The 22390-nt window shown below is 40.1% G+C and overlaps 1 protein-coding gene and 1 pseudogene across 1 annotated transcript in view; one reads left to right on the top strand and one right to left on the bottom strand.

The window, feature by feature from the left end:
• LOC102173452 overlaps nucleotides 1–12585 on the top strand; it is a 90698-nt pseudogene extending 78113 nt beyond the window's left edge.
• Nucleotides 12586–16426: 3841 nt separating this feature from the next.
• LOC102173723 (sodium/hydrogen exchanger 2-like) overlaps nucleotides 16427–22390 on the bottom strand; it is a 90534-nt gene continuing 84570 nt past the window's right edge. The window contains exon 9 of the mRNA XM_005700627.1: nucleotides 16427–16529. Coding sequence (XP_005700684.1) covers nucleotides 16427–16529 — 103 coding nt within the window. The remainder of the gene's footprint in view (nucleotides 16530–22390) is intronic.

The following is a 22390-nucleotide window of genomic DNA, read 5'->3' as shown; positions in this document are numbered from 1 at the left end:
CCAAATCCAAGAAACCCAGAGAGTTCCAAACAGGATAAACCCAAGGTGAAACACCTCAAGACACATATTAATCACATTAACAAAGATCAAACACAAATAAAAAATATTAAAAGCAGCAAGGGAAAAACAACAAATAACACACAAAGGCATTCCAATAAGGATAACAGCTGATCTTTCAATAGAAACTCTTCAGGCCAGGAGGGAATGGCAAGACATATTTAAAGTGATGAAAGAAAGTAACCTACAGCCCAGATTACTATTCCCGGCAAGGATCTCTTTCAAATATGAAGGAGAAATCAAAAGCTTTACAGACAAGCAAAAGCAGAGAGAATTCAGCACCACCAAACCAGCTCTCCAACAAATGCAAAAGGATATTCTCTAGACAGGAAATACAAAAAGGGTGTATAAACTCGAACCCAATACAATAAACTAAATGGCAACGGCATCATACTTATCAATAATTACTTTAAACGTAAATGGATTGAATGCCCCAACCAAAAGAAAAATACTGGCTTAATGGACACAAAAACAATACCCTTATATATGCTGTCTACAAGAGACCCGCCTCAAAACAAGGGACACATACAGACTGAAAGTGAAGTACTGGAAAAAGATTTTCCACGCAAATAGAGACCAAAAGAAAGCAGGAGTAGCAATACTCATATCAGATAAAATAAACTTTAAAACAAAGGTTGTGAAAAGAGACAAAGATAGACACTACATAGTGATCAAAGGATCAATCCAAGAAGAAGATATAACAAGTATAAATATATATGCACCTAACAGGAGCATTGCAATATGTAAGACAAATGCTAACAAGTATGAAAGGGGAAATTAACAATAACACAATAATAGTGGGAGACTTTAATACCCCACTCACACCTATGGATTGATCATCTAAACAGAAAATTAACAAAGAAACACAAACATTAAATGATACAAAAGACCAGTTAGACCTACTTGATATCTATAGGATATTTCACCCCAAAACAATGAATTTCACCTTTCTCACAAGCGTACATGGAACATTCTCCAGGATAGATTACATCCTGGGTCCATAAATCTAGCTTTGGTAAATTCAAAAAAATTGAAATCATTCCAAGCATCTTTTCTGACCACAATGTAGTAAGATTAGACCTCAATTACAGGAGAAAAACTATTCAAAATTCCAACATATGTAGGCTGAACAACTTGCTCCTGAATAACAAATCACAGAAGAAATCAGAAAAGAAATCAAAATATGCACAGAAACGAATGAAAATGAAAACACAACAACCCAAATCCTCTGTGACACTGTAAAAGAAGTGCTAAGGGGAAAGTTTATAGCAATACAGGCATACCTCAAGAAACAAGAAAAAAGTCAAATAAATAACCCAACTCTACACCTAAAGCAACTGGAGAAGGAAGAAATGAAGAACCCCTGGGTTAGAGAAGGAAAGAAATCTTAAAAATTAGGGCAGAAATAAATCCAAAAGGAACAAAAGAGACCATAGCAAAAATCAACCAAGCCAAAAGCTGGTTCTTTGAAAGGATAACTAAATTTGACAAACCATTAGCCAGACTCATCAAGAAACAAGGGGAGAAAAATCAAATCAATAAAATTAGAAACGAAAATGGAGAGGTCAAAACAGACAACACAGAAATACAAAGGATCATAAGAGACTACAATCAGCAATTATATGTCAATAAAATGGACAATGTGGAAGAAATGGACAAATTCTTAGAAAAGTACAACTTTCCAAAACTAAACCAGGAAGAAATAGAAAATCTTAACAGACCCATCACAAGCACGGAAACTGAAATTGTACCCAGAAATCTTCCAGCAAACAAAAGCACAGGTCCAGATGGCCTCACATCTGAATTGTACCAAAAATATAGAGAAGAGCTAACACCTATCCTACTCAAAGTCTTCCAGAAAATTGCAGAGGAATGTAAACTTCCAAACTCATTTTATGAGGCCACAATCACCTTAATACCAAAACCTGACAAAGATGCCACAAAAAAGAAAACTACAGGCCAATATCACTGATGAACATAGATGCAAAAATCCTCAACAAAATTCTAGCAATCAGAATCCAACAACACATTAAAAAGATCATACACCATGACCAAATGGGCCTTTTCCCAGGGATGCAAGGATTCTTCAATGTCCACAAATCAATCAATGTAATACACCACATTAACAAATTGAAAAATAAAAACCATATGATTATCTCAATAGATGCAGAGAAAGCCTTTGAAAAAATTCAACATCCATTTATGATAAAAATTCTCCAGAAAGCAGGACTAGAAGGAACACAGCTCAAAATAATAGAAGCTATATATGACAAACGCACAGAAAACACTATCCTCAATGGTGAAAAACAAGGGTGCCCAATTTCACCATTACTATTCAACATAGTTTTGGAAGTTTTGGCCATAGGATTCAGAGCAGAAAAAGAAATAAAAAGAATCCAAATTAGAAAAGAAGAAGTAAAACTCTCAGTGTTTGGAGAAGACATGATTCTCTACATAGAAAACCCTAAAGACTCCACCAGAAAATTACTAATCAATGAATATAGTAAAGTTGCAGGATACAAAATCAACACACAGAAATCCCTTTCATTCCTATACACTAATAATGAGAAAATAGAAAGAGAAATTAAGGAAACAATTCCATTCACCATTGCAACCAAAAGAATAAAATACTTAGGATTATATCTACCTAAAGAAATTGAAGACTTATATATAGAAAACTATAAAACGCTGGTGAAAGAAATCAAAAAGGATACTATTAGATGGGGAAATATACCATGTCCATGGATCATAAGAATCAATATAGTGAAAATGAGTATACTATCCAAAGCAATTTATAGATTCAATGCAATCCGTATCAAGCTACCAATGGTATTTTTCACAGAGCTAGAACAAATAATTTCACAATTTGTATGGAAATACAGAAAACCTCGAATAGACAAAGCAATCTTGAGAAAGAAGAATGGAGCTGGAGGAATCAACCTGCCTGACTTCAGGCTCTACTACAAAGCCACAATCATCAAGACAATATGGTACTGACACAAAGACAGAAATATAGATCAATAGAACAAAATAGAAAGTCCAGAGATAAAGACACGCACCTATGGACACCTGATCTTTGACAAAGGAGGCAAGAATATACAATGGAGAAAAGATAACCTCTTTAACAAGTGGTGCTGGGGAAACTGGTCAACCACGTGTAAAAGAATGAAACTAGAACACTTTCTAACACCACACACAAAAATAATTTCAAAATAAATTAAAATCTAAACGTAAGTCCAGAAACAGTAAATCTCGTAGAAGAGAAGATAGGCAAAACACTCTCCGACATACATCACAGCAGGATCCTCTATGACCCACCTCCCAGAATATTGGAAATAAAAGCGAAAATAAACAAATCAGACCTAATTAAATGTAAGAGCTTCTACACAACAAAGGAAACTATAAGTAAGGTGAGAAGACAGCCTTCTGAATGGGAGAAAATAAGAGCAAATGAAGCAAGTGACAAACAAATAATCTCAAAAATATACAAGCAACTCCTGCAGCTCAATTCCAGAAAAATAAACGACCCAATCAAAAAAATGGGCCAAGGAACAAAACAGACATTTCTGCAAAGAAGACATACAGATGGCTAACAAACACATGAAAAGATGCTCAGCATCACTTATTATCAGAGAAATGCAAATCGAAACCACAATGAGGTACCATTTCATGCCAGTCAGAATGGCTGTGATCCAAAAGTCTACAGGCAACAAATGCTGGAGAGGGTGTGGAGAAAAGGGAACCTTCTTACACTGTTGGTGAGAATGCAAACTAGTACAGCCACTATGGAGAACAGTGTAGAGATTATTTAAAAAACTGGAAATAGAACTGCCTTATGACCCAGCAATCCCACTGCTCGGAATACTGACTGAGGAAACCAGAACTGAAAGAGACACATGTACCCCAATGTTCATCACAGCACCGTTTATAATAGCCAGGACATGGAAGCAACATAGATGTCCATCAGAAGATAAATAGATAAGAAAACTGTGGTACATATACGCAATGGAGTATTACTCAGCCTTTAAAAAGAATACATTTGAATCAGTTCTAATGAGATGGATGAAACTGGAGCCTATTATACAGAGTGAAGCAATCCCAAAAGAAAAACACCAATACAGTATACTAATGCATATATATGGGATTTAGAAAGATGGTAACAATAACCCTGTATGTGAGACAGCAAAAGAGACACAGATGTATAGAACAGACTTTTCATCACTGTGGGAGAGGGCGGGGGGGGGGGTTGATTTGGGAGAATGGCATTGAAACATGTATAATATCATATATGAAATGAATAGCCAGTCCAGGTTTGATGCATGATACTGGATGCTTGGGGCTGATGAACTGAGACGACCCAGAGGGATGGTACGGGGATGGAGGAGGGAGGGGGGTTCAAGATGGGGAACACGTGTATACCTGTATTGGATTCATGTTGATGTATGGCAAAACCAATACAATATTGTAAAGTGATTAACCTCCAATTAAAATAAATAAATTTATATTTTTTAAAAAAATAAATAAATAAAAGAAGCACATCAATATTGTCCACTAAATACAAAATTGAAAATAAAATTTCAAAAAACTAACTAAATAAATAAAAGACACTTGCTCCTTGGAAGAAAAGCTGTGCCAAACTTAGACAGTATATTAGAAAGCATAGACCTCACAATGCCAACAAAGTTTCATATAGTCAAAGTGAAGTGAAGTGACATCGCTCAGTCGTGCCCGACTCTTTGTGACCCCATGGACTGTAGTTTATATAGTCAAAGCTATGGTTTTTCCAGTAGTCAGGTATGGATGTGAAAGTTGGATCATAAAGATGCATGAGGACTGATGAATTGATAATTTCAAGCTGTGGTGCTGGAGAACACACTTGAGTGTCCCTTGGACAGGCAAGAAGATCAAAATAGTCAATCCTAAAGGAAATCAGTCCTGAATATTCGTTGGAAAGACTGATGCTGAAGCTGGAACTCCGATACTTTGGCCACTTGATGTGAAGAGCCAATTCACTGGAAAAGACCCTGATTCTGGGCAAGACTGAGGTCAGTAGGAGAAAGGGTTGATAGAGGATGAGATGGTTGGATGGAATCACTGACTCAGTGGACATGACTTTGAGCCAACTCTGGAAAATAGAGGACAGGGAAGCCTGGTGTGCTGCAGTCCATGGCATCACAGAGTTGGACACAACTGAGTAACTGAACAACAGCAACAACAAACAATGTTTATTTTATAATCAATTTAATTTTAGAGATTTTGATGATACTTTTGAAACTGAGTATATGTCCCAATTTTGGTGACTGAATTAGATCACCATTAGAAAATAATTCTTTTTTACTTTTTCACAAAGGAAAAAATGAATACAAACTACCTCTAATTAAAAATCCATTACCTTTAGATGGAAAAAAAAATAAAAAAAAACAGTGTAGGAGGAAATAGCGATGAAAGCTAGACTTATCTGAATGTTTCTTGCACTATACATTGAATAGTTGAACTAAAAATATTTTATGTAATTTTTAAAAAGACAAAAAGGAGAAAACTTGAAAACAAAACTGAGTTCCAGTCAAGAGTTAGTAACAGAGATCATATTTATCCTGTCTCCTGAAGCAAACCAATAGAAAAAACTATAGCAGAAACAGAAGCAGAAGAGATTAACAGATGGCATGAATACACAAAACTATACAAACAAGGGCACCCAGATAACCACTATGGTGTGGTCATTCACCTAGCAACAGACATCCTGGAGTGTGAAGTTAAGTGAGCCTGAGGAAGCATTATTATAAACAAAGCTAGTGGAGGTGATGGGATTCCAGCTAAACTACTTCAAATCCTAAAAGATGTTGTGAAAGTGCACTCAATATGCCAGAAAATTTAGAAAACTCAGCAGTGGCCACAGGAACAGAAAAGGTCAGTTTTCCTTCCAATCCCAAAGAAGGGTAAGGTCAAAGAATGTTTAGGCGACCATACAACTGCACTTGTTTCACATGGTGAAATCCTTCAAACTAGGCTTCAGAAGTATGTGAATCAAGAACCAAGATGTACAAGTTGGCTTTAGAAAAGGCAGAGGAACCAGAGATCAAATTGCCAACATCCATTTGATCGTAGAGAAAGCAAGGGAATTCCAGAAGAATATCTACTTCTGTTTCATGGAATGTGCTAAAGACTTTGACTGTGTGAATCACACACACAAAAAAAAAAGTGGAAAAATTTTAAAGAGATGGGAATACCAGACCACCTTACCTATTTCCTGAGAAACCTGTATGAAGCTCAAGAAGCAACAAAGAAAACCAGACATGGAAAAACATACTGGTTCCAATGGAGTATGACAATGCTGTATATTGTCACCCTGCTTATTTTAACTTCTGTTCAGAGTACTACTACCTACTGGACAGGGTTTCCATGGTGGTTCAGTGGGTAATGAATTCACCTGAGATGCAGGACACTCTGGTTTGATCCCTAGGTCAGGAAGATCCCCTCAAGAAGAAAATGGCAACCCACTCCAGTACTCTTGCCTGGAGAATCTCATGGACAGAGTACCCTAGCATGCTGTAGTCCATGGGGTCACAAAGAGTAAGACACTACTGAGGGACTAACACTTTCACTTTCATGCAGATTGCATCATGTGAAATGCTAGGCTGAATGAATCACAGGTTGGAATCAAGATTGCAGGGAGAAATATCAATAACCTTAGATACACAGATGACACTACCCTTATGGCAGAAAATGAACAGGAACTGAAAAGTCTCTTGATAAGGGTAAAAGAGGAGTGTGAAAAACCTGGCTTAAAACTCAACATTCCAAAAACCTAAGATCATGCCATCTGGTCCCATTACTTCATGAAAAATAGAAGGGGAAAAAGTGGAAGCAGTGACAGATTTTATTTTCTCGGGCTCCAAAATCACTGCAAATGGTGACTGCAGCCATGAAATTAAAAGAAGAAAAACTATGACAAACCTAGAAAGCATATTAAAAAGCAGAGATATCACTTTCCTGAAAAAGGTTTCATATTTTAAGCTAAGGTTTTTCCAGCTGTTATGTACAGATGTGAGATTTAGAGTGACTAAATAATAATGAAGGTTGACTGCTGAAGAATAGATTATTTTTAATTACATTGGTGGAGAAAACTCTTGTGAGTCCCTTGAACTGCAAAATCAAACCAGTCAATCCTAAAGGAAATCAACCCTGAATATTCATTAGAAGGACTGATGCTGAAGTTTATGCTCCAAAACTTTGACTACCTGACTGGAAGAGCTGACTCAATGGAAAAGACCCTGATGATGAGAAACACTGAAGGTAAAAAGAGAAGGGGGTGGCAGAGGATGAGATGGTTCGATAGCACCTTTGACCCAATGGACATGAGTTTGAGCAAATTCTTAAAGATAGTGAAGGACTGAGAAGCCTGGTGTACTGCAGGTCAGGGGTTTCCAAAGAGTTGGACATGACTTAGAGAATGAAAAACAACAAATTGGGGAAAAAAAGATGAGTAAAATACTAAATCAAGCAATGGAAGAGAGTGAAGCCAGAAAAATGGGCAACTAAGGAGATAAGGCTTGAAATTTCCTCAGCTAATTGCCTTGAGAGAGCCCCCGTGCCCTGATGCAAGGAGAGGAAGACTGCAATAAGATAGGTCGTTTCACAATGATAAAGCATTCCATCCTGAAGTGATGCCAGCAAAGATGGCAGAAAAGGACATCCCTAGTATAGAAACACTAATTTTTAGATATCCACAGAGAAGAATGTCTTTGTGAGAATTCCAAATTCCAGGGGAGAGGTTATAACACTCTAGTAGAACACAAAAAAAAATGAGGAAAAAAAAATGCATCCAAAGAGGGTAAGGAAAAAAGTTTTACTTTTTTTTTCACATTGCTCTTCCCCAAAATCAGCACAGCACATTTCTAAGGATATATAATGTTTGTAAATTTTCCAGTGAGGGAAAGAGAAACTGAAGTGGACTTTGTACTTTGGTAACTTTGAGGGAAATGCCTCAGAGGCCCATTTCTGTTCATGCATAACACTGGAGGAATTAGTACAGGTAGACTACTTGGAGACACCTAGAAAAAAAGTAAAAGGGGCAAGGGAATCTCAGCAGGAAAAATGCACTGATCTGGAGAGTCATTCTGCAGTCTCTGACAGCTATATGGCAAGATGACAGCCCCTAACAGCAACCTCATCTAACCACAGAATAGTGCCACCCAAATCTGCCCAAAGAGGAGGTTTCCAGTAGCTTAGCCCAACACTGGAGTACCACCTGCAGCCTTATACAACAGAGGTCCCTATAGGCTGACCCATTAAACTGCAGTCAATTCAGTCTGCTACACATAAATTTGGAACTAAGCCAATGGCCCCTGCCTCACCATGGAGCACTAAGTGTGGCATCAGCAAAGCCTACCAGTTGGCCCAATGGAACTATAGAGCCCAACTAGCCCCTCTTGGGCACAAAGCCCAGCCAGTAGACTCTGCCAATCCCATTCATGGAGCTCTGCCAGTGGCCACACCTAATCAGGCAACTCATCTAGCTACTCACCTAACCTTGAAGTCCTACCTTCAGCCCCTCACTGATGGTAGAATCCTGTCAACAACTCTGACATACCATGAAGCACTGTTAGGAGTTAACATCTGAGCATAGATTCTAGCAACAGGCCCATCAGATCCACAGAAACTGACAGCAATTCTCAGCTACTAGCAGACCCCGGAAGAAGACATTGCCTGTTTATGGACATAGTCAGTTGACATTCCCAGAATTCAAGTCTGTACTGATTAATAACTGTCTTGTTCTCTTGAAGTCAGCCTGTAAACTAGATGAGGCGATCATATCTTCAAATTCACAAAAGGCAACTCAAGGATCACAAAGAATCAGGGAAACATGATATTACCAAAGGAAACTAATAAAGCTCCAATAAATAACCCTACAGAAATGGAGGTCAAGGAACTACCTGACAAATAATTCAAAATAGTAATCTTTAAAAAGTTCAGTGAACTAAAAGAACACAGGAAAAACAACACACAACAGTTCAAAATGAAAATTTCTGTAAAGAAACGAAACCATGGCAGTGTGAGAGAGTCATTTCCTAGGCAGGTTAATAAGAAGTCTAGGAGTCCACAAGGAGAGAGGGGTCTGGACTTCTCAAGGAGGAAGAAAGGACAAACATTTTTTTTTTTTTTCCCTCTACATTCCTTAGGATTATATAACAATAATGTATCCTGCTTGAGGACAGTCTCTGGAAGAAACCTTCTGGCTAATCCTGTTATCTTGAAATGTAAATTATGGGAGTAGGTCTACTGAGGTCTTTACAACCTCCAGACATTTTTTTTGATTCTCTATAATAACTAATTAGAGAGTATATAATTCCATTGCTAACACTAGCAAGGGGGTACTCTTTCTGCCCCCTTCTGATGCCTATGTTAGAAGCTTTCTCTATCTCCTTTATATTTTAACAAAACTTTACTCTACAAAAGCTCTGAGCAATCAAGCCTCGTCTCTGGCCCTGGATTAAATTCCTCTCCTCTGGAGCAAGAATCCCAGCGTCTTTGTGTGGTTCAAGATGTTATGGGAGGGAGGTGGGAGGGGGTTCATGTTTGGGAACACATTAAGAATTAAAGATTTTAAAATTAAAAAAAATAAAATTAAAAAAAAAAAAAAAGCTCACCTTTCATCCTTTTCAGACAATAATGCTTGGAACTTTAGTTCTTTTTCTACAAGTTTTCTTTACTTATAGATATTATATTGTCCCCTGCTCATTAACTATATGCATCATGTGGTTCATCCGGGATTCTTCAGGACAAGGTAGATCTTGAACTTAGTTCTTGTTTCCAAACACGTTTTCTGCGTACTTTCTAGAAAGATGTCAGCGATCATGAGAAATGCTGGACTGGAAGAAACACAAGCTGGAATCAAGATTGCCAGGGAGAAATATCAATAACCTCAGATATGCAGATGACACCACCCTTTTGGCAGAAAATGAAGAGGAGCTAAAAAGACTCTTGATGAAAGTGAAAGAGGAGAGTGAAAAAGTTGGCTTAAAGCTCAACATTCAGAAAACAAAGATCATGGCATCTGGTCCCATCATTTCATAGGAAATAGTTGGGGAAAGAGTAGAGACAGTGTCAGACTTTTTTGGGGGGGCTCCAAAATCACTGCAGATGGTGATTGCAGCCATGAAATTAAAAGACGCTTACTCCTTGGAAGAAAAGTTGTGACCAACCTAGATAGTATATTCAAAAGCAGAGACACTGCTTTTCCGACTAAGGTCCATCTAGTCAAGGCTATGGTTTTTCCTGTGGTCATGTATGGATGTGAGAGTTGGACTGTGAAGAAGGCTGAGCACTGAAGAATTGATGTGTTTGAACTGAGGTGTTGGAGAAGACTTGAGATTCCCTTGGACTGCAAGGAGATCCAACCAGTCCATTCTGAAGGAGATCAACCCTGGGCTTTCCTTGGAAGAAATGATGCTAAAGCTAAAGCTCCAGTACTTTGGCCACCTCATGCGAAGAGTTGACTCATTGGAAAAGACTCTGATGTTGGGAGAGATTGGGGGCAGGAGGAGAAGGGGACGACCCAGAATGAGATGGCTGGATGACATCACAGACTCAATGGACGTGAGTCTGAGTGAACTCCAGGAGATGGTGATGGACAGGGAGGCGTGGCGTGCTGTGATGCATGGGGTCACAAAGAGTCGGACATGACTGAGTGACTGAAGTGAACTGAACTGAACTGAACTGAACTGAACTGATGGTGTGCTTGGGTGAATGAATGAAACGTCTTGTGCAAAGCAAGTGAGGAACCCTGCTCTGTGGTTCCACAGTGACCTCATACAGCTTATGGCAGAAACCTGTCGGGAGTTTATACTGACCTGTCAATGTCGAGAGACACCACATGTCTCCTTTGGGAACTGACCAGAAATGGGCAAAGTGTGTGGACCGAACTCTCCTTTCTTAGTCAAACTTTTCAGTCTCTTTGACCATTTCATAACTCCTTGGGAATTAGAAGTGCTAACCTGATATTTCAGATTAGCAGACTTTCAAGGGACTTGTGATTTATGCTGTTACTGTGTACTATGACTTAGGTCCCAAATTTGGATTGGTAATCAGGAAGCGCCTAGCTTTGCTAGGCATAGAATGTTTGGAAGACAGATGGAGCTGTAGCTCCAAGAGCATCTCTGAGGTTAAAGGTTATTCAGACTGGAACTTCAATGGATTTTTTTTTTTCCCTTTTGTAATGCTGGCTCTTAGTGGACCAGAGGAGACTCTTATAATGGTGTGGTGACGCTTGGAAGGAACATCTCAGTTTTATGTTCATATCAGTCTTATTGTGGTCAGGAATATACTCAGGGTTGTGCACTCAGTTCATGAAAATGTTTCCCTCAGCAGTCTTGGCTTGGGAGGCATTCTGGAAGGTTACTCTGATCGCACCCCAGATAGCATCAGAGACAAGCAAGGTTTTAATGGTAAGGAGCTGGACATCAGTCAGGGATGCCATCAGATCTACCCCTGGGTGCATCCCCACCCTGTCTCAGTTGTAGTACCGGGAGGGACGAGGATGTCGCCTGTGTCAGTAAGGGACAGACTAAGTCCGACCAAGAAAGTAAAGCTTTGGTGTAAGGTCTGTCTACACCCCCATCGAGCTCAGGGAGGGACACCTCCAGTAGAAAGAGGGCGCTGGTCACTTTTTTTCTCTCTTACTGATGGGAGCTAACAATTCCAGCCTCACTCCTTTGAACTGTATCCTGAAAAACTGGGATAGATTTGATCCCCAGGGCTTAAAGAAGACATGCCTGGTCTTCCTATGTGATATTACATGGCCGTGGGTGGACGGTTGGAGGGTCTCTTAAGTATAACACTGTTTTACAATTAGACCGGTTCTGTAGAAAACAAGGGAAATGGGTGGAAGTAGCATATGTGTTGCCCCTTTTCTCTCTGTGAAATATCCCAGACTTATGTCCTAAGGATATTGATTTGGGTGTGACACCTTCAGCTCCCTCCTGTCCTCCTACTTTACTAGATGAGATGGGGGACAGGAGACAGATAAAGAAAAGCAGATTTCTCCAATCTATCCCTGGGATCATATGCACAGAGCAGCCAGAGAGACTGAGGAACAGCCACACAATCTGTTGCCTCTTCATGAAGCACCCACCAGGAGAAAAAAATCAGTCTATGAGAGTTAATAAGCCTTTTTCTTATCAAGAAATACAAAGAATCAAGGAGGATCTGAGAGACTATTTAGAGGATCCAGAAAAATATCTTAGAGCTTATATTTAGAGCTCTAAATATTAGAGCTGGGTCCTCACCTCTAAAGGTGTTACTTTTCTTTATGACCTTACTTGGAAAGATGTGACATATATCTTGGGACAAACACTGATTCCCGACTCAAAGACTCGAGTTTTGGGAAAAGTGGTTGCTTATGGAGATAAATGGCTTGGTAATGAATCAGTAGGGAAGAGGGAGGATGAGATAGCTGCCCTCCCCACTGAGGACCAGGCGGGCCCAACTACAGAACCAGACTGGGACTACAACACAGCTGAAAGAAGATGAGATCAGAGTCATTTTGTCAGATGTATTCTTAAAGGACTCAGGCAGGTGTGTGCTAAGCCTTTAAACTATGGTAAATTGGCAGACATAGAACAAGAGGAGAAGGAAGCTCCTGGTAAATTCCTAGATTGAGAGAAGCCCTTTGCAGATTCACTGAGATTGATCCTGAAAGTGAAGAGGGAAAAGTGATCTTAAAGGTTAGATTTCTCACTCAGTCAGCTCCAGATATCCACTGTAAGCTATTAAAATGGGCATATGGACCAAATCAGTCTTTAGATAATCTGTTACAACTGGCTCAGACAGTCTATTATGGTAGGGAATATGAGGAAAAGAAAGAAAGGCAGAAAAAGACAAAGGAGCAGGCAGAAGCCCTCGCAATGGCTATGAAAACTGTTCTTAAACAGCCTGAGAAAAATGCCCAGAGGGACCCAGGTGAAAAGGTATAGGCATGCTATTACTGTGGAAAGGAGGGGCACCTCAAGCAAGATTGCCCTCAGGCATCAAAACTACCCCAGCTCCATGTCCGGTCTGCAAGGGACCACACTGGAAGAGACTGCCCCCAGAGGTGTAGGTTTCAGGGGTCACACTCTCAAGACAATCAGGAATGAAGGTGCCCGGGTGTCCCCACACAAGCTCCCATCCCAATTACACCTGAGAAACCCAGCATATTAATAACTGTAGAGGGTCAATCTGTCGATTTTCTTTTAGACACTGGGGCAACTTACTGCGTCCTTACTGAAGCCCCTGGCCCACTTTCTTCTGGATCTGCTTCTGTAATGGGACTGTTTGGATGAGCCAAGAGTTATATTTTAGTTCTTCTATAAATTGTGACTTACTCTGTGCTATTTTCACATGAGCTTTTGATCGTGCCAGAGTCTTGCCACCCCTTTTAGGGAGAGATATACTGAGCAAAGTCCATGCCTCTGTTTTCATGAATATGGAGACTTCCCTTTCTCTCTAATTGAACAAAATGTAAATCTTAGAGTGTGGGCTGATGGAAAAACTGTGGGTCGAACACAAAATTCTATTCCTGTAGTTGTCACATTCAAAGACTGACACTTATTTCCACATAAGAAGCAGTATCCACTGAATCCTGAGGTTAAGGAAGGGTTTAAACACATCATCAAAAATTTAAAGGAGCAGGTACTATTAATTTCTTATAACAGTCCATACAACACTCCTATTTTGATATAAAAAAATCAAATGATAAATGGAGACTGGTCCAAGATTTACAAATAATAAGTGAGGCTGTAATTCCTTTACACCTCCTGGTGCCTAATCCTTACACTCTATTGTCTGAAATTCCTGAATGAGCCAAATATTTTTCAGTAATTGATTTAAAAGATGTCTTCTATTCAGTGCCTTTGGTGGATGAAAGTCAATTTCTATTTGCCTTTGAGGACCCTACACAGCCAGCTTCTCAGTAAACCTGGACAGTTTTGCTGCAGGGATTTCATGACTGTCCTTACTTATTTGGATAAAGTTTGTCACGGAATCTACAAAACATTTATAGCTACAAAGCAGTGGTGTTACAATATGTAGATGATATTTTGTTCTGTGCTGAGACAGAGGAAGCTTGTTCATGAGCCTCAGAAGACTTCTTAAACTTTCTGGCAGGCTGCAGTTACAAGGCATCAAGAGAAAAGCCTCAGCTTGTCAACAATCTGTTAGATATCTGGGCCTAATCATATCAGAAGGGAGTAGGGCCACAGGCCCCCAGAGAATTGAACCTAAACTAAATCAACCCCTACCTATGACTTTAAAACAATTGAGAGGATTTTTGGGAATCATAGGTTACTGTTGAATTTGGATTCCGGGTTATGGGGAACTTGCCCGGCCTTTATATAAACATAGTTGAAACTCAGCAGGCCCAAACCAAAAAACTGGTTTGGTCTCCAGATATTCAAAAGGCTTTTAAGGTTCTTCAGACTGCTCTCCTACAAGCTCCCACTCTGAGCTTGCCCACAGGGTCAGAATTTAATTTGTTTGTCACTGAAAGAAAAGGTGTGGCCTTGGGAGTTTTGACACAGCCCCGAGGGCCTCTGTTCGGTTCAGTCACTCAGTCGTGTCTGACTCTTTGTGACCCCATGAATCACAACATACCAGGCCTCCCTGTCCATCACCAATGCCCAGAGTTCACTCAGACTCATGTCCATTGAGTCAGTGATGCCATTCAGCCATCTCATTCTCTGTCATCCCCTTCTCCTCCTGCTCCCAATCCCTCCCAGCATCAGAGTCTTTTCCAATGAGTCAACTCTTCGCATCAGGGGGCCAAAGGACTGGAGTTTCAGCTTTAGCGTCATTCCTTCCAAAGAAAGCCCAGGGCTGATCTCCTTCAGAATGGACTGGTTGGATCTCCTTGCAGTCCAAGGGATTCTCAAGAGTCTTCTCCAACACCACAGTTCAAAAGCATCAATTCTTTGGTGCTCAGCCTTGTTCGCAGTCCAACTCTCACATCCATACATGACCACAGGAAAAATCATAACCTTGACTAGAAGGACCATAGTTGGCAAAGTAATGTCTCTGCTTTTGAATATACCACCTAGGTTGGTCATAACTTTTCTTCCAAGGAGTAAGCGTCTTTTAATTTCATGGCTGCAATCACCATCTGCAGTGATTTTGAAGCCCAAAAAAATTAAGTCTGACACTGTTTCCACTGTTTCCCCATCTATTTCCCATGAAGTGATGGGACCAGATGCCATAATCTTCATTTTCTGAATGTTGAGCTTTAAGCCAACTCTTTCGCTCTCCTCTTTCACTTTCATCAGGAGACTTTTTAGTTTCTCTTCACTTTCTGCCATAAGGGTGGTGTATTCTGCATATCTGAGGTGATTGATATTTCTCCTGGCAATCTTGATTCCAGCTTGTGTTTCTTCCAGCCCAGTATTTCTCATGATGTACTCTACATATAAGTTGAATAAGCAGGGTGACAATATACAGCCTTGATGTGCTCCTTTTCCTATTTGGAACCAGTGTGTTGTTCCATGCCCAGTTGTAACTTTTGCTTCCTGACCTGCATACAGATTTCTTAAAGGACAGGTCACCAGTAACCTATTGCTTATCTAAGCAAAGAAATGGGTGCAATTTCACGTGGGTGGCCACACTATTTAAGTGTAATTGGGGCAGCAGCTTTATTAGCACTTGAAGTTTTAAAAATAATTAAGGGATGACACCTTACTATACTGACTTTTCATGATGTGAGTGGAATCTTAATTTCTAAGGTTAATATTTGGATGACAGAATATTTGGCTTCTTAAATATCAATCATTGTTGTTAGAAGAACGAGTAACTAAGCTTAAACTTTGTGGAAATTTAAATCCTACCATTTTCCTTCCTGAGAAGGAAAATGAAACACCTGATCACGATTGTTCCCAATTCCTAACTTTAAACTATGCAGCTCTGGAAGATCTAATGGATACCTCATTAGACAATCCTGACATGGAAATATTTACAGATGGCAGTTATTTTGTCAGGATGGAAAGCGTAAAGCAGGTTATGCCGTGGTGACTGCTGAACAGGTTTTAGAAACAAAATCTCTCCCCCAGGGAATCAGTGCTCAGTTAGTGGAGCTCATGGCTCTGACCCAAGCTCTAAAGTTAAGCAAAGGGCAGCAGGTAAATATCTACACTAATTCTAAGTATGCTTATTTGACTTTACATGTTCTTGCTGCAATATGAAAAGAAAGACAGTTTAAAACTGCAACAGGAGAACCTATTAAGCATTTCAGAGAGATCGAGAGACTTTTAACTACTATATACTGCCCTAAAGAAATAGCTGTTATGCATTGCAAAGGACACAACAGGGATGGGAGTAAAGTAGCCAAAGGTAATCAGCTGGTTGACTGTCAAGGCAGAAAAGCAGCACTTTTCAAAACCCGTTCACTGCAGACGCCTTTGATCTGGACAGGTCCTGTGGAACATGAAAAACCATAATATACTGAGGGAGAACTAGAAAGATATGAGAAAAGTGGAACAAAGATTACTGATAAAGGATGGTTACAGTCTGAGGATGGACGATTAATAATTCCTGAAAATGCTCAATGGAAAATTCTTAAGGGTTTACACCAGAGTTTTCATTTGGGTGCAGTGAGTACTTACCAGATGGCTTCTCATTTGTTCGAAGGTAAAAATGTAATAAATACTTTAAATAACTTTATCAAAAGGTGTGTGTTTGTCAGAAAAATAACCCAAAGAAAAGCTAGCAAAATCTGGATAACAACGAAGTGGAAAGTATCCTAGATAGGACTGGGAAATTGATTTTACTCATATGCCAAAAGCTAATGGATATTCTTGCTTACAAATTTGGGTGGATACTTTTACTGGATGGATTGAGGCTTTTTCCCTGTCGTAGTGAACAGGTTAAGGAGGTTATAAGGATTTTAATCCATGAAATTATCACCAGGTTTGAGCTGCCATGGAGCCTTCAGAATGACAATGGCTCCGCCTTTAAACTGCTGTAACTCAGGGGGTGTCTAAAGCTCTAGGAATATAATATCACTTACACTGTTCCTGGAGACCCCAATCCTCAAAAAAGATTGAAATAGCTAATGACATTATCAAAAGACATCTGCACAAATTAATTCAAAAGACGCAAGACATTTGGATTAAAATCCTACCCATAGCTTTAATGAGGGCTCGAACTGTCCCCCTTTGAATGTATTTATGGAAGGCCATTCTTATACACAGACATAGTTATAGACCCTGAAGCCTTGGAATTAACTAGTTATGTAACTCAGCTCTCAGCTTTACAACAGGCATTAACAGAACTCCGGGAGACAACTCCTGACCCAGCCTCTGAGTCAAGCAAGCCTCTATTTGAGCAAGGAACCGAGTTCCTCATAAAAACACTGTGGTCTGGGGGCCTATCCCCTGAGTGCCTCTGGGAAGGCCCTTACCAGGTTATTCTTTCTTCTCTCACAGCTGTCAAAATGCCAGGAATTGATTCGTGGGTACATCATACTTGAGTTAAGAGGTGGCACTCTGACCAGAACTAAGTAACTTCATTTTATGTCTTTACTTTCTATGCTCTGACTTTATACTTTTCAGATGGGCCTGATAATCTATGTGAGCCTATTTCTGCTGACTCCAAAAATCTTGAGTCTGTGATTTGATCCTCAAGACAATGCCTTCCTGTCCTGGGCTCACTCCTACACTGCATTCCACAATCAGTCTAACTACTGGGTCTGCAGAGCACTCCCCTCTTCATTAGTGGAAGGCTTCCCATGGTGGACATCTCCACTTCAAGGAAAAGACTTTCTCCCAGTCTGGAAATATCTTCGACAACAATCGCATGTGATGCCTCTTCTTAAACTGATGACATCTAACAACCTTAAGATGGACTGATGTAACTATGGACATAATATGACTTTTCATTTGGATTTTAACTTCGTTTAATGACTATTTTGTTTTATGTCTGTAACTGTATAATGGAGTTTTCTAACCGTCTAACAACTTTCAAGTTACAAATGGTTGTCCAAGCTCCTACGAGTGCCACAGCCTCCTCCAACTATTACTTGGAGCCCCTGGATCAGAGACCCTCAATACGAGGGTTAGGAGAATATTTTGCGTCACCAATTTAGGGACAGTGCCCCTTATCAGCTCGGAAGCAGTTATGGAATGAACACGACCCCCCTTTCCCTTTGCAACCTAATTCTTCTAAAAGAAAAGGGAGTAAGAGAAAGTGATTTCCTAGGCAGGTTGATAAGAAGTTTAAGGGTCCCCAAGGAGAGAGGGGTCTGGAATTCTCAAGGAGGAAGAAAAGACAAACTTTCTTTTTTTCCCTCTACATTCCTTAGGACTATATAACAATAATGTATCCTTCTTGAGGACAGTCTCTGGAAAAAACCTTCTGGCTAATCCTGTTGAAGGTCAGGAACAGTAGCAGTAAGGAGATACCCCTCGTCCAAGGTAAGCAGCAGCGGCTGTGCTTTGCTGGAGTAGCAGTGAAGAGATACCCTATGCCCAAGGTAAGAGAAACCCAAGTAAGATGGTAGGCGTTGCAAGAGGGCATCAGAGGGCAGACACACTGAAACTATACTCACAGAAAACTAGTCAACCTAATCACACTAGGACCACAGCCTTGTCTAACTCAGTGAAACCAAGCCATGCCTGTGGGGCAACCCAAGACAGGCGGGTCATGGTGGAGAGGTCTGAAAGAATGTGGTTCACTGGAGAAGGGAACGGCAAGCCACTTCAGTGTTCTTGCCTTGAGAACCCCACGAACAGTATGAAAAGGCAAAATGATAGGATACCGTAGATGTCCAATATGCTACTGGAGATCAGTGGAGAAATAACTCCAGAAAGAATGAGGGGATGGAGCCAAAGCAAAAACAATACCCAGTCGTGGAGGTGATTGGTGAAGAAGATTCGATGCTATAAAAAGCAGTATTGCATAGGAACCTGGAATGTAAGGTCCATGAATCAAGGCAAATTGGAAGTGGTTAAACAAGAGATGGAAAGGTTGAACATCAACATTCTAGGAATCAGCGAACTAAAATGGACTGGAAAGGGTGAATTTAACTCAGATGACCATTATGTCTACTACTGTGCGCAGGAATTCCTTAGAAGAAATGGAGTAGCCATCATGGTGAACAAAAGAGTCCAAAATGCAGTACTTGGATGCAATCTCAAAAATGACAGGATGATCTCTGTTCGTCTCCAAGGTAAAACACTCAATATCACAGTTATCCAAGTCTATGCCCCAACCAGTAACGCTGAAGAAACTGAGTTTGAACGGTTTTATGAAGACCTACAAGACCTTTTAGAAGTAACACCCAGAAAAGATGTCCCTATCATTATAGGGGACTGGAACGCAAAAGTCGGAAGTCAAGAAACACCTGGAGTAACAGGCAAATTTGACCTTGGAATGCGGAATGAAGCAGGGCAAAGACTAATAGAGTTTTGCCAAGAAAATGCACTGGTCATAGCAAACACCCTTTTAAAACAACACAAGAGAAGACTCTACACATGGACATCACCAGATGGTCAACACCGAAATCAGATTGAGTATATTCTTTGCAGCCAAAGATGGAGAAGCTTTATACAGTCAACAAAAACAAGACCAGGAGCTGACTGTGGCTCAGATCATGAACTCCTTATTATCAAATTCAGACTCAAATTAAAGAAAGTAGGGAAAACCGCTAGACCATTCAGGTATGACCTAAATCAAATCCCTTATGATTATACAGTGGAAGTGAGAAATAGATTTAAGGGCTTAGATCTGATAGATAAAGTGTCTGATGAACTATGGAATGAGGTTCATGACATTGTACAGGAGACAAGGATCAAGACCATCCCCATGGAAAAGAAATGCCAAAAAGCAAAATGGTTTTCCAGGAAGGCCTTAGAAATAGCTGTGAAAAGAAGAGAGGTGAAAAGCAAAGGAGAAAAGGAAAGGTATAAGCATCTGAATGCAGAGTTCCAAAGAATAGCAAGAAGAGATAAGAAAGCCTTCTTCAGTGATTAATGCAAAGAAATAGAGGAAAAGAACAAAATGGGAAAGACTAGAGATCTCTTTAAGAAAATTAGAGATACCAAGGGAATATTTCATGCAAAGGTGGGCTCGATAAAGGACAGAAATGGTCTGGACCTAACAGAAGTAGAAGATATTAAGAAGAAGTGGCAAGAAAGCACAGAAGAACTGCACAAAAGAGATCTTCACGACCCAGATAACCATGATGATGTGATCACTAATCTAGAGCCAGACATCCTGGAATGTGAAGTCAAGTGGGCCTTAGAAAGCATCACTACGAACAAAGCTAGTGGAGGTGATGGAATTCCAGTTGAGCTGTTTCAAATCCTGAAAGATGATGCTGTGAAAGTGCTGCACTCAATATGCCAGCAAATTTGGAAAACTCAGCAGTGGCCACAGGACTGGAAAAGGTCAGTTTTCATTCCAATCCCAAAGGAAGGCAATGCCAAAGAATCCTCAAACTACTGCACAATTGCACTCATCTCACCTACTAGTAAAGTAATGCTCAAAATTCTCCAAGCCAGGCTTCAGCAATATGTGAACCATGATCTCCCTGATATTCAAGCTGGTTTTAGAAAAGGCAGAGGAACCAGAGATCAAATTGCCAACATCCACTGGATCATGGAAAAAGCAAGAGAGTTCCAGAAAAACATCTTTTTCTGCTTTATTGACTATGCCAAAGCCTTCGACTGTGAGGATCACAATAAACTGTGGAACATTCTGAAAGAGATGTGAATGCCAGACCACCTGACCTGCCTCTTGAGAAATCTATATGCAGGTCAGGAAGCAACAGTTACAATTCGACATGGAATAACAGACTGGTTCCAAATAGGAAAAGGAGTACGTCAAGGCTGTATAGTCACCCTGCTTATTTAACTTATATGCAGAGCACATCATGAGAAATGCTGGACTGGAAGAAACACAAGCTGGAATCAATATTGCCGGGAGAAATATCAATAACCTCACATATGCAGATGACACCACCCTCATGGCAGAAAGTGAAGAAGAACTAAAAAGCTCTTGATGAAAGTGAAAGAAGAAAGCGCAAAAATTGGCTTAAAGCTCAACATTCAGAAAACAAAGATCATGGCATCCGGTCCCATGACTTCATGGGAAATAGATGGAGAAACAGTGGAAACAGTGTCAGACTTTATATTTTTTGGGCTCCAAAATCACTGCAGATGGTGACTGCAGCCATGAAATTAAAAGACTCTTACTCCTTGGAAGAAAAGTTATGACCAACCTAGACAGTATATTCAAAAGCAGAGACATTACTTTGCTGACTAAGGTCCGTCTAGTCAAGGCTCTGGTTTTTCCTGTGGTCATGTATGGATGTGAGAGTTGGACTGTGAAGAAGGCTGAGCGCTGAAGAATTGATGCATTTGAACTGTGGTGTTGGAGAAGACTCTTGAGAATCCCTTGGACTGCAAGGAGATCCAACCAGTCCATTCTGAAGGAGATCAGCCCTGGGATTTCTTTGGAAGGAATGATGCTAAAGCTGAAACTCCAGTAATTTGGCCAACTCATGCAAAGAGTTGACTGATTGGAAAAGACTCTGATGCTGGGAGGGATTGGGGGCAGGAGGAGAAGGGGACGACCTAGGATGAAATGGCTGAATGGCATCACTGACTTGATGGCCGTGAGTCTGAGTGAACTCCAGGAGTTGGTGATGGACAGGGAGGCCTGGTGCGCTGCGATTCATGGGGTCGCAATGAGTTGGACACGACTGAGTGACTGAACTGAACTGAACTGAATCCTGTTATCTTGAAATGTAATTTATGGAAGTAGGTCTAGTGAGGTCTTTACAACCTCCAGACATTCTTTTGATTCACTGTAATAGCTAATTAAAGAGAGGGGTACTCTCTCTGCCCCATTCTGATTCATATGTCAGAAGCTTTCTCTATCTCCTTTATACTTTAATAACACTTTATTCCACAAAATCTCTCAATGATCAAGCCTTGTCTCTGGCCCCGGATTGAATTCCTCTCCTCTGGAGACCAATAATCCCAGCGTCTTTGCATTGTTCAATAACAACCTTGCAAGGGGGAAGGTGGGTACAGAAATCCAAGAGTTGTATAGTTACTGAAGAGAAAATTTAAACATCAAGCTTCATATATCAATTTCATTCAAGCAAAAAAATATATTTGTGAACTTGAAGCCAATTCATTTCAGATTACATAATCAGAGGAACAAGAGGAAAAAGGATGAAGAAAGCCTATGAGATTTTCAGAAACCATCAAGTAAATCAATATATGCACAATAAGAGTACCAGAAGTAAATAAGAAAAAGGATAAAAGTTTATTAAAATAAGTTACTGCAAGATAAAATAATGGCTGAA

The sequence above is a fragment of the Capra hircus genome, assembly GCF_001704415.2.
Source record: "Capra hircus breed San Clemente chromosome X unlocalized genomic scaffold, ASM170441v1, whole genome shotgun sequence".
NCBI classification, from domain to species: Eukaryota; Metazoa; Chordata; class Mammalia; order Artiodactyla; family Bovidae; genus Capra; species Capra hircus.
The sequence above is the reverse complement of the archived record's forward strand: the minus strand, read 5'-3'. Positions and strand labels throughout refer to the sequence as shown.